Genomic DNA, 12,468 nt, shown 5'->3' with positions numbered 1-12,468 from the left:
AAGGTATTTTTATTTATTTGTTACATTTGTATCCCACATTTTCCCATCTATTTGCAGGCTCAATGTGGGCGATTGCCGGTTCTGGTCTCAACAAATACAGAGTGTGCACAAGTACAAGGTATGGTTGTGGTAGAATAGGGTTCATATATGGTAGATACATTGGTGAAACATTAGGTAGGAAGAGGGAGAGTTGGGGTGAGTCCATTACGTTCTTGGTGTTGTTGTGTAGCAGGTTCTTTGATTCTTATGTTGGGTTGGTGGGGTATGCCTTTTGGAACAGGTGCGTTTTTTCCGGAACTTTAGGTGGTCGAATGTTGTTTTTACTGTTTTTGGCAGTGCGTTCCATAGTTATGCGCTTAAATAGAAGCTGGATGCATATGTTGATTTGTATTTGAGTCCTTTGTTATTTGAGTAGTGAAGATTAAGGTATGTTCGAGCTGATCTTGTTGTGTTTCTGGTTGGCAGGCCTATGAGGTCTTTCATGTATCCTGGGGCTTCGCCGTAGATAATTTTATGGACCAGGGAACAGATTGTGAAAGTAATACGTTCTTTGATTGGGAGCCAGTGCAGTTTTTCTCGGAGGGGTTTGGCGCTTTCAAAACTTGGTTGCTGACCCTTATTGCCTTAATACAATCCACAGAGAGAACCGCAACTAGGGCCCTTTGGCTCTACCGCTGCCAGAACCTGAGCTCATACCAATCCCATTTGGCTCTCAAAGTCTAGATTTTCAAAACACCCAAACTTTTAAACCCTCTTGGCAACTAGCAGAGCAAAGGAGCAGCAGATACTCATTTAAGCTGATAAGAGAGTGACATTGCTGAAGCATTCTAGATGACTTGAAGACTATGCATTGAATCTCCCTTAAAGGAAGGCCAACATATAGGCTATTATGGTGGCCCAGAATGGACAATACTAACATTTCCACCACAATTGTTTTTAAACTTACCTGGTCGATATTTAGCTGGTGGCAGTTAGCGTTTTATTTTTAAACACTGACCGTGCCGGCTAAATTAGGCCCCGATATTCAATGCCAGGCCAATTCGGAGTACCAGCATTAAATATGGTGATTCACTGGACCCCTGCAGGCCGCTGGAGCTTATGTGCGGCCCAGTCAATATTCAGTCATGGCAGTTAAGTTAATCCTGAGTATAAAAACGTTTTGCTGTATATTTGAGGTTGCCTTGAAATTCTGTGTTGGCCCAATAATTTCTTGTCTCTTCACCCATGTTGTAAGTGCTTTGAAATGTCCACCTTTGTAGTTACTAGCACTAACCCCTGCACCAGCCAGTTACATAGAACACAAACCAATCAATAGGATATTATGGCACTGATTGCAATTAATATGAATCAAATACATTATTTAAAAAAAATACTATCAGATGTATAAATATATGATTAAGAAAAGTTACTATACCTGCAAAAACTTGTAGGAATCACAACTGCATATCCAACACATGTTCCACCCAAACAGTTGCCCAGTTCATGGAAAAGTCCATGAGCCATAGACTCCAGCGGTAAGACTATTAGGAACGCACTCATAGAGATTCCGCTATCCTGTTTAAAAAAAGTGTTTACCAAGTCAGATTTCCAAATTAAAACGATAAGAAAAGCCTTTTACAGTCACATCTGAAGAACAGATCTAAGTAGTCTTGAAGGCTTCTGTACTACATCACTGAGGCTTATTTTAACATTAGTCCAAAAATAAAATTAAATCGCCGCTCATGAAGAATCCAACTTTAAGCTCAATGCTATACCTTTTCTAAATGGGATTTTTCAAAATTTGTCATAAATGCCGACCAGATTTAACTTCACTTGGAAAATCAACTACCAGGGGATTATTACAAGTTCAATGAAAATCTTCACACAAATAAGTTAAATCCCTAGTAGAAAAATGAAAAGCTAACTAAAGTTTCAAAATGATCAAACTTTGGAAAAAAGATAAGGAACGTATAAAACATGAGAGGAATGAATTCTTTCTAAATGTATGTCGTATTTTCAAAACGTTCCTTCTGTTCAATGAAAGACATAACCAGGACTAGAGTGGACTCACTGCTTCTCTAAATACCCCACAACCATGCCACCTCTGTACTCTTCCTACCACCAAGCCCAGATCAGCAAAGGATAAATAAAGGGAGAGATATGTTACCATCTGTTGCTATCCCTACTTCTAATTCAACTTGGCTCCTAGTGTCCTGCAGTAACTGCCAGAACAGGATATTCTACAGGACGGACTGTGTGACCCTTCAAGCAGATTTACAGCACCCAGGAGTCCTTCCCATGTTATAGCATATCTAGATAATTTTGAGTAGTATGAATGGTCATTTGTATATTACTACTTTGTTTTTATCATAATACTAACCATTATCATGCAATACACAATGTTTATGATACTAACACTTTTCCACTACTCATGATGTATTGTAAGCCACTTTGAGCCTGCAAAGAGGTGGGATAAGGTGGGATACAAATGCAACAAATAAATAAATAAATAAATAAATAAATACTGAGCAGAGACAGTGTCAAACAAGCCTATACCATCCCTAGCTCAGCCTATGAGTAGCAAATAATTTAAAATGATGAAAATGTAGAACATTATACTACTCACAATCTGGTTAATGGGATATAACATAGCATGACAGTTTTATGATATTCAAATACACCTTGTGCAACTACCAGCATTACTTCATTTGGTGCAGTCTCAGAGCAGTGCTCATCTTGCATCTAACTGCTTAAGTATGTTACCTCACCTGTTTTCATAGTACCAAGCATTGCAATCAGTGTCTGACAACAATGCACCAAAGTTCAAATAAATGGTTTCAAAAAATTTCTGCAGTTTCCTCTTTGTTGATTCTTTGGTATCCTCGATGGTTAATATGCTGCTTGCTTGGAGCACACTAAGGAGGCAATTTTCTAACAACATGGCTATTTAAAAAAAATTGGAAAGTAGGTTTCTAGAATAATCTCCAGTAGCACACCAATGCTCCCATCCATACTTATACCTCCTAATGAGGCAGATACAACTATATGCATGTACTCTAATAGTATATGTGCATTTTCTAACATGTGCACTTGCCTCACAACTCCGCTCCCAAGAACTAGGCATGTGTGCTCTTTCACCATTCATGCAATTTTGAAAGAGCCAGACTGAATTTTAGAAAATGTAAATATAGTGAGGTTACTCCTCTTTTTAAAAAATTACATTGGTTAAGAATAGAATCTCGTGTTCATTTTAAAATTGCCTGTATGATTTATAAATGCTTTTATGGATTAAATTCAGGTATGATTAGAGGCCTATTTCTATTTTTAAAAAATAGATCTGGTTTGTGAAGTTCGAAAACATTACTACTTGATTTTCCCTCAATGAGAGAGATGACTCAGAAATCATTATGGCAGCGTTCTTTTTCTTTTCGGGATGTAAGAAAATGGAATACTTTACTGGTTGAGATTCGTTTAATTATGCCTTATTTCTTGTTTAGAAAAGTTCTTAAAACTTACTTATTTTTGTTTTATAAATGAGTTTATATGTTTTAATGAATTTGAATTATATTTGTTTCCTTAATTTACTGTAATTCCTTCAAGTTAAGAATATGTTATCTTTTATAATCCACTTTGAATTGCTGAGAGAAAAGCAGAATACAAGCCATAGGACACAATAGAATGTGTAAACTGCTTTATACTACTACTACCAATTTCATGCTATTTGTTTTAAAAGTATTCCCGTGTAATTTCATTGAGTGTCCCCTGGTCTTCGTACTTTTTAAGACAGTGAAAAATCAATTCACTTCTACCTGTTCTACACCACTTAGGATTTTATAGACCTCAATCATATCCTCCCTCAGCCGGCTCTTTTCTAAGCTTTAGAGCCCTAACCTCTTTAGTCGTTCCTCATAAGGGAGGAGTTCCATTCTGTTTATTATTTTGGTCGCTCTTCTTTGAACCATTTCTAATTCCGCTATATCTATTTTGAGATACAGTGACCAGAATTGAACACAATATTCAAGGTGAGGTCACATCATGGGGCGATACACAAGCATTATAATATTCTTGGCCTTATTTTGCATCGCTTTCTTAATAATTCCTAGCATCCTGTTTGCTTTTTCGGCCACTGCTGTACACTGGGCAGCATATTGTCTACAAAGACACCTAGATTTTTTTTTCTTGAGTGCTGACTCCTAAGGTGGACCCTAGCATCAGATAACTATGATTTGGATTCCCCAAATGTGCATCACTTTGCAAATGTCCACATTAAATTTCACCTGCCATCTGGATGCCCAGTCTTCCAGTTTCCTAAGGTCTTCCTGCAATTTTTCACAATCCACATGTGTTTTGACAACTTTGAATAGTTTTGTGTCACCTGCAAATTTAATCACCTCACTCGTCATTCCGTTTTCCAGATCATTTATAAATATGTTAAATAGCACTGGTCCCAGTACAGATCCCTGTGGAACTCCACTATTTACCCTCCTTCATTGAGAAAAATGGCCATTTAAACCTACCCTGTTTTCTGTCCAATAACCAAATCCTAATCCATAGAAGGGCATTGCCTCCTATCCTAGGACTTTTTAATTTTCTCAGGAGTCTCTCATTAGGAACTTTGTCAAAAGCTTTCTGAAAATATACTTACCGCCAGAACACAGCTACAGTGGTGGAAATAAGTATTTGATCCCTTGCTGATTTTGTAAGTTTGCCCACTGACAAAGACATGAGCAGCCCATAATTGAAGGGTAGGTTATTGGTAACAGTGAGAGATAGCACATCACAAATTAAATCCGGAAAATCACATTGTGGAAAGTATATGAATTTATTTGCATTCTGCAGAGGGAAATAAGTATTTAATCCCTCTGGCAAACAAGACCTAATACTTGGTGGCAAAACCCTTGTTGGCAAGCACAGCGGTCAGACGTCTTCTGTAGTTGATGATGAGGTTTGCACACATGTCAGGAGGAATTTTGGTCCACTCCTCTTTGCAGATCATCTCTAAATCATTAAGAGTTCTGGGCTGTCGCTTGGCAACTCGCAGCTTCAGCTCCCTCCATAAGTTTTCAATGGGATTAAGGTCTGGTGACTGGCTAGGCCACTCCATGACCCTAATGTGCTTCTTCCTGAGCCACTCCTTTGTTGCCTTGGCTGTATGTTTTGGGTCATTGTCGTGCTGGAAGACCCAGCCACGACCCATTTTTAAGGCCCTGGCGGAGGGAAGGAGGTTGTCACTCAGAATTGTACGGTACATGGCCCCATCCATTCTCCCATTGATGCGGTGAAGTAGTCCTGTGCCCTTAGCAGAGAAACACCCCCAAAACATAACATTTCCACCTCCATGCTTGACAGTGGGGACGGTGTTCTTTGGGTCATAGGCAGCATTTCTCTTCCTCCAAACACGGCGAGTTGAGTTCATGCCAAAGAGCTCAATTTTTGTCTCATCTGACCACAGCACCTTCTCCCAATCACTCTCGGCATCATCCAGGTGTTCACTGGCAAACTTCAGACGGGCCGTCACATGTGCCTTCCGGAGCAGGGGGACCTTGCGGGCACTGCAGGATTGCAATCCGTTATGTCGTAATGTGTTACCAATGGTTTTCGTGGTGACAGTGGTCCCAGCTGCCTTGAGATCATTGACAAGTTCCCCCCTTGTAGTTGTAGGCTGATTTCTAACCTTCCTCATGATCAAGGATACCCCACGAGGTGAGATTTTGCGTGGAGCCCCAGATCTTTGTCGATTGACAGTCATTTTGTACTTCTTCCATTTTCTTACTATGGCACCAACAGTTGTCTCCTTCTCGCCCAGCGTCTTACTGATGGTTTTGTAGCCCATTCCAGCCTTGTGCAGGTGTATGATCTTGTCCCTGACATCCTTAGACAGCTCCTTGCTCTTGGCCATTTTGTAGAGGTTAGAGTCTGACTGATTCACTGAGTCTGTGGACAGGTGTCTTTCATACAGGTGACCATTGCCGACAGCTGTCTGTCATGCAGGTAACGAGTTGATTTGGAGCATCTACCTGGTCTGTAGGGGCCAGATCTCTTACTGGTTGGTGGGGGATCAAATACTTATTTCCCTCTGCAGAATGCAAATAAATTCATATACTTTCCACAATGTGATTTTCCGGATTTAATTTGTGATGTGCTATCTCTCACTGTTACCAATAACCTACCCTTCAATTATGGGCTGCTCATGTCTTTGTCAGTGGGCAAACTTACAAAATCAGCAAGGGATCAAATACTTATTTCCACCACTGTATATTACTAGTGCAAGTTTGAAAGGATCACTATCTGACCAAAATTCTTTACCTGGCTCATCTCCAAACCTGCCTGTATTTGGTGAACCTGCCTTAAATGAAACAGTATTTTCTTAACCAGTGCAATTACATGTGAGTCCATGAAGGAGTAGCCTAGTGGTTAGTGCAGTGGACTTTGATCCTGGGGAACTGAGTTCGATTCCCACTGCAGCTCCTTGTGACTCTGGGCAAGTCACTTAACCCTCCATTGCCTCGGTACAAAATAAGTACCTGAATATATGTAAACCACTTTGAATGTAGTTGCAAAAACCTCAGAAAGGCGGTATATCAGGTCCCATTTCCATTTCATTTCCATCAGAGTCTTTATATAGGCTCGGTAATTTGGTTTCCCAACTAAGGGGCATGGCAAATACCTGCTATATCAGGGGTCTCGTGTGGTATACCCTCTAGGCAACACAGATGCAGTTATAGAATAGACTCTCACTGCATGGCATCAAGGTACCTAAAAGGGGGCACCCACTTATAAAAAGAGCCCCCTTACTGCTTTGTCTTGGAAGAGCTTCTTAAGTCTTTTCTAGTCGGCCGGCAGGCAGTTTGGCTTTAATGCCATTTTGGATCATGAAAATCCCAACCTTATAGGCTGGCACGTATTATCAACATCACCTATTTTTTTTTCTTCTAAGAAAATGACAAAGCAGGATTTTTCTTTTTGTACCAGTTTAAGGATGTTTTTTTACAATATATAATAAACAGAAATAAATCAAAATATAGAAAAGAAAATAAGATGATACCTTTTTCGTTGGACTAACTTAATACATCTTTTGATTAGCTTTCGCAGGTAACCCTTCTTCAGATCAGAAATAAGCAAATGACAAATATCTCTCTATATAAAAAGCAACACCAACGTTCTATGAAGCCTCCAGCCGGAAGTGTGAAGGGGCGAGATATCCGGTTTCCCTATGAGTGTCTGCCCCACCCTCTCTGTAACACAGTCAGTGAAGGAAAACAGCAGAGCACGAAATCAAATCGCTGGCTCTGTAACAGTGAAGGACTCAGAGGGGGGAGGGGAGAGAGGCCAGAGGGCAGGGACACACACACTCCCACATGCACACAGAAGAAAACATTGCTAGCCCCCATTTCATTTGCATCAGAAACGGGGCTTTTTTACTAGTTAGAATATAAATTGATATTTAAGTGATATTTACAATATGTACAACTATGCATTGAGTCTCCAGCTTCTTGTTTCAGAATTATAAAGATACTCCTGTAAAAGGCCCAGCTCTAATTATGATTTGTTTTACAGCAACTAAGTCCTAGAAGATGAACTGAGCTGATTCCTGCCATCTGTAGATGTCTAAACACACATGAATACAAGTGTATTGCTTCTTCAGCTTATTGAGAGTGGAGTAGTCTCATATATAACACACGATAAAGATTATTTGATTTTTCACCCAATGACTGGGTGTATTATCTGTGTGTATTGTCTAATCATTGACTTAACCTCCACCTCCCTTTGCTAATCTTATATATGAAAATATATTTCTGTTTATCAATATGCTATCATCTAATTCTATGCAGCACCCAGCTTGAACAAGTTGGTGCTCTTAAAACCCCAACAGGTCCCCGTTTCGTGGCTACTTTTTCAAGTGGGAGTCACCAGTTCAAGTAACTGTCTCAAGTGCAACTGCAGCAAATGCTGCAGTTGCACTTGAGACAGTTACTTGAACTGGTGACTCCCCCTTGAAAAAGTAGCCACGAAACGGGGACCTGTTGGGGTTTTAAGAGCACCAACTTGTTCAAGCTGGGTGCTGCATAGAATTAGATGATAGCATATTGATAAACAGAAATATATTTTCATATATAAGATTAGCAAAGGGAGGTGGAGGTTAAGTCAATGATTAGACAATACACACAGATAATACACCCAGTCATTGGGTGAAAAATCAAATAATCTTTATCGTGTGTTATATATGAGACTACTCCACTCTCAATAAGCTGAAGAAGCAATACACTTGTATTCATGTGTGTTTAAATATTTTGTTATATTTTGATGCTCGACAGAGCACAGGCACAATTGTTTGATCTGTAGATGTCAGCATTATGTTTTATACCTTTTCTTCTGTGAAAAATAGTTTTGTGATAAGACCATTGAATACTGCTCCCACGAACTCCCCCCACCCCCGATAGTCAAAAGGATTTAACCAGTCAGGATCAGCACCTGGCTGGTTAAATGCCCCATAACCAGCTATCCAGCGATATTCAGAAAAAGGGATAGTCGGCTATCTCTCGCTGAATATCACCAGCTAGCAGATAGCCAGTTATATCAGCCGATATAACTGGCTATCTGCTGATTTTCAGCCCCACATTAGTGGCTATATTTGGCCACGCGAATATGTGGGATATCTTTGGCCAGTTAGAAGATAACCGGCTAAGTCTGAATATCAAAATGTAGGTCACTGGAAATGGCTCAGCACTGAATATCTAGGTTTAGCGGTGACTGCGGGAGTTAGCCGGGCTATCTCCCGCTGTCTGAATATCGGCCCCTTTATGTTTATGAATGGAACAAATGCACTTTTAAAAAAAGAAGTTACTGGCTAGCTACGACTTAAGAAGCATGAATTATTGTTTAAAAAAATATGCAAACACATCTTCTGAATGCAAATGTAACTTGGGTCTCATCCGTGCGCTAGCTCCGGCCCCAGGCCAAAAACAGATCTCAGTTCAGTTTCACATTCAGGGCCAATCTCCCCTCACTCATCAGTTCCAGCACATATGGAATTGAGCTTGGGAGTAGGTCTATGGTCTAGAACAGTGATCCGGGGGTTTGTGAGATACTTTTCCAGTTCTGGGTTCCAATCAGCTCTTCAGTCCAGGAACCACACGGCACGCCAAAGGGTTTAATAACAAAATTAACATTTATTGCAACCTCTGCAACCGGCAGACTTTAACTTTCTTACAATCACTTAATAAACTCCAGTACAACTCAATCCCAGACTTCTGCCATTCCCAGTTCTAGGTTCCAATCAGCTCTTCAGTCCAGGAACCACACAGCACGCCAAAGGATTTAATAACGAAATTAACATTTATTGCAACCTCTGCTACCGGCAAACTTTAACTTTCTCACAGTCACTTAATAAACTCCAGTTCAACTCAATCCCAGACTTCTGCTATTCCCAGAGGGAACACCTTTTCTACTATTCTCAGGTATATTTACAGGGGCATTTTCTTTCAGGGGCTATATACATATCCAGAAAGCTCCTGTCCATACCTATCCTGCAGAGAGATTTTATTTCCAAAGGCTGCACTCCTCCTCACAGTATAACTTTTCTGTATCAGGCTCAGACTCCCTTAGTCTGACCCTCCTCCAGCAGTGACCCCACTCTGGATCCATCCTGGTCCTGGGACGAGCTCTCCCTAGCTCTGGTCCCGTCTTCCTGGGCTGGGCCTTCCCCTACCCACCCGTACCACAATCTACTACAATCACTGGTGTCAGCTAAACGCGCTGTGTGATTGGCTGAGAGAGATCTGGAGGGGCATAATCGAAAGGGACGTCCAAATAGTTTTGATTTGGACGTCCTCGCACGTCCTGATCTCCGATTCTCTCCGGCGGTGGTCATTTCGGGCACGTAAGAAAAACACATCCAAAAAGGACGCCCATCACAAAATCTGAAAAAAAACGTCCAAGTGCTCGTCAGGGACGTCCTTTTTTTTTTTGAGAGTGACGTGTATGAAACCTTCTTTGGCATGCGCAGAGCAGCCAGCATAACGATTGGCTGCTCTGCGCATGCTCGGCTGGCCGAATAGCTTCCCCTCCTTAGGAAGGAAATCGCGTGCAAATGAGCTAACAGCGAGCAGCTCATTTGCATGCGATTTCCTTCATGCATGCCCGTTTTTTACCGATTCGCTAAGGGATCAGTAAGGGAAGGGCTCTTTCCGTGGAGTTAGTGCATCTGGCTGTTATTCTTCTAGCAATCTCCAACCTATCAGGGGATTACATGAATTAAGCTACTTATTTAAACAAGGTATCACATCTATTCTCTCTCATCAGTGCCGCCACTAAGCCTACGCTCACTGTGAAAGAACTGCAGCAATGCCAAGTAGAAGGGAAGTGGTATTGGCAGTGCTGACTTTGCACTATGAATCTGAAATACTTTTTATATTTTCTTCTTACTGGCAATTTATTGCAAGAACAGTAGATGGCACTATTCTGTTTAAGAGATTAAAGTACAGTACAGTCTCGATTATCCGAACATTTGGCATATCCGACAGACCCGCCCCCCCCCCAGTGATGTCATCGTGTTTATTTCTATTAAAAGCCTTTGTTTTAGAACAAGCACATGTACAGTAATTATGTTTTAGTGCTCCAATCATACTGCAGAATGTGCTATAGTGTTGTTAATAAACAATTTTTGAAAATCAGGAACTGTATGCCTTTGTTTACACATTGTTTTCCGTATTATCAGAGACTGCACTGTACTGTCCTACTGTTCTCACAGATTATTTTTGAGAAGCTACTCAATCCTTCTCAAACTGTAACCAGAAAAAAAAAGCCCCATATGCAAAATAAAATGCTGTTTCAAATTCCTGCTGCATTTTGTTCTTCAGTATGTTGAGAATAAGCTCACTTAAACAACTGGAACATGTAAACATAAAGTTAAGGCGAGATGTGCCTTCCACGGCACTCTCTCAGCTCCTTTAAGTTAGTCCCCTGAAGTCTCTGCTGCACATTAGCTGCCCAATGTCAGGGAGGGGGAAAAAACCCACCATGGAAAAACTGCCAGTTTTGAACCGAATACCACATCTTATAAAGTTTAAGTCATCTACATTATTCAGTTTGCATCTAATAATAAAATGGTTTGCATGCCTTGCGTCTCACTATAATATAGTGAATGCTATGGTAAGCCAATGTGCTATAATAATGAATGATTTTGCTATTTAACCCATGTTACTAACCCCCCCCCCCCCCCCCCAAAAAAAAAAAAAAAATTTTTCTAAATATGTTTCCAATCTACTTCTTCCCCTTCTGGAAAGTCAGTCCCCATTAAACACCTATTGCTGCAAGTGGCTAAGCATTACTTCAGAATAGAAATTATTGCCTCTAGAACGAAGCATATGGATGGTGCCAGCATCCTGCAGGGGAGTAGCAGCCTAATGGTTAAAGCAGTAGGATGAGAACCAGGTGACCCCAGTTGCTTTATAGCCTTTCAGGGACAAAAATATACTACTGTAGTCTTGATGAGCTGGAGATGATTAAGAAGGGATATAGAACAGATTCGATCAATCTTAAGACATAACCGGTTATCCAAGAAGATATCCGAGACCTCAATAGTGTTATTGACGATAATCAGTGTGCACTGGATATGCAGAGGTATGGAGAGAACATGAGTACTACATAGTCAGAAAAGTAAGGCTTCAGTTTTTGCTGAATTAAGTTTTACCCATCCACCCTGCAATTCGCACTAGATTTTCAACAATTTCCTTGACCTTGTCAGAATCATTTAGGTCCAGAAGAATCAAAAGCTGGATAATCGTTAGTACAAACAACTAATATAACACCCAAAGACTGAATTAAAGTAGCAAGCAGATCCAAAAACATGCTAAAAAGGACGGGATAAGAAAAACAACACTTATTTTTCCACAAGACAAGAGATCCAATTTTCCACATGAATTATTTAACTACAGTGCCTTCAAGCCCAATTTCTCGCATTCTAAAAATAAGAGTAAAATTGTCTACCACAATACAGAACTTAGACCTAGAGAAAGTAGCAAGACATCCCTACTTTCAACTAACGTCGTTCAGACAAAATCTTACAGTCCAACTAAAGCCAGTTCAGTGCTTTAGTAAGGTTGAGACCTAATTTGTCTTGGATGAAGTGAACTGGATTTGAGCTGCATAGCTACCACTTTCTCTACCATTTATGAGGCAAAGAGTAAATTAGAAACTTGGATGTTTGTTGAAGTGAAATTCTTCACCTGACAACAAAAAAGAGCTTCATTACATATTGCTGGAACTGTCCCTGTGTTAAGCTTGCAGATATGATAAGATTGAAGGTAGGGAAGGAGTAAATCAGAAATGTGATTTGAGATAGGGCAGTAGAGGATCTGGGTGAGCCATAAAATTCTTCACAGATTCTAAGAGAACAGACAAGGAATACTGAAACTAGCAAATGAGGTGTGACTGGGTAACACTGTTGAATTCAACGATGGATCAACAAGAGAATTCAAATTTTCTACA

At 40.4% G+C, this 12,468-nt stretch overlaps 1 protein-coding gene across 4 annotated transcripts in view; it reads right to left on the bottom strand.

Moving 5' to 3' along the window:
- The window catches only part of TMEM168 (transmembrane protein 168), a 63,246-nt gene that overhangs the window by 26,374 nt on the left and 24,404 nt on the right, over nt 1-12,468 (bottom strand). For all 4 annotated transcript variants that reach the window (XM_030217117.1, XM_030217121.1, XM_030217120.1 and 1 more), the window contains one exon: nt 1,415-1,554. In XM_030217117.1, coding sequence (XP_030072977.1) covers nt 1,415-1,554 — 140 coding nt within the window. The remainder of the gene's footprint in view (nt 1-1,414; nt 1,555-12,468) is intronic.

This window comes from Microcaecilia unicolor, chromosome 10 (genome assembly GCF_901765095.1).
Source record: "Microcaecilia unicolor chromosome 10, aMicUni1.1, whole genome shotgun sequence".
NCBI lineage: Eukaryota > Metazoa > Chordata > Amphibia > Gymnophiona > Siphonopidae > Microcaecilia > Microcaecilia unicolor.
Note: the sequence above shows the minus strand (reverse complement) of the source record. Positions and strands in the feature narration are given on the sequence as shown.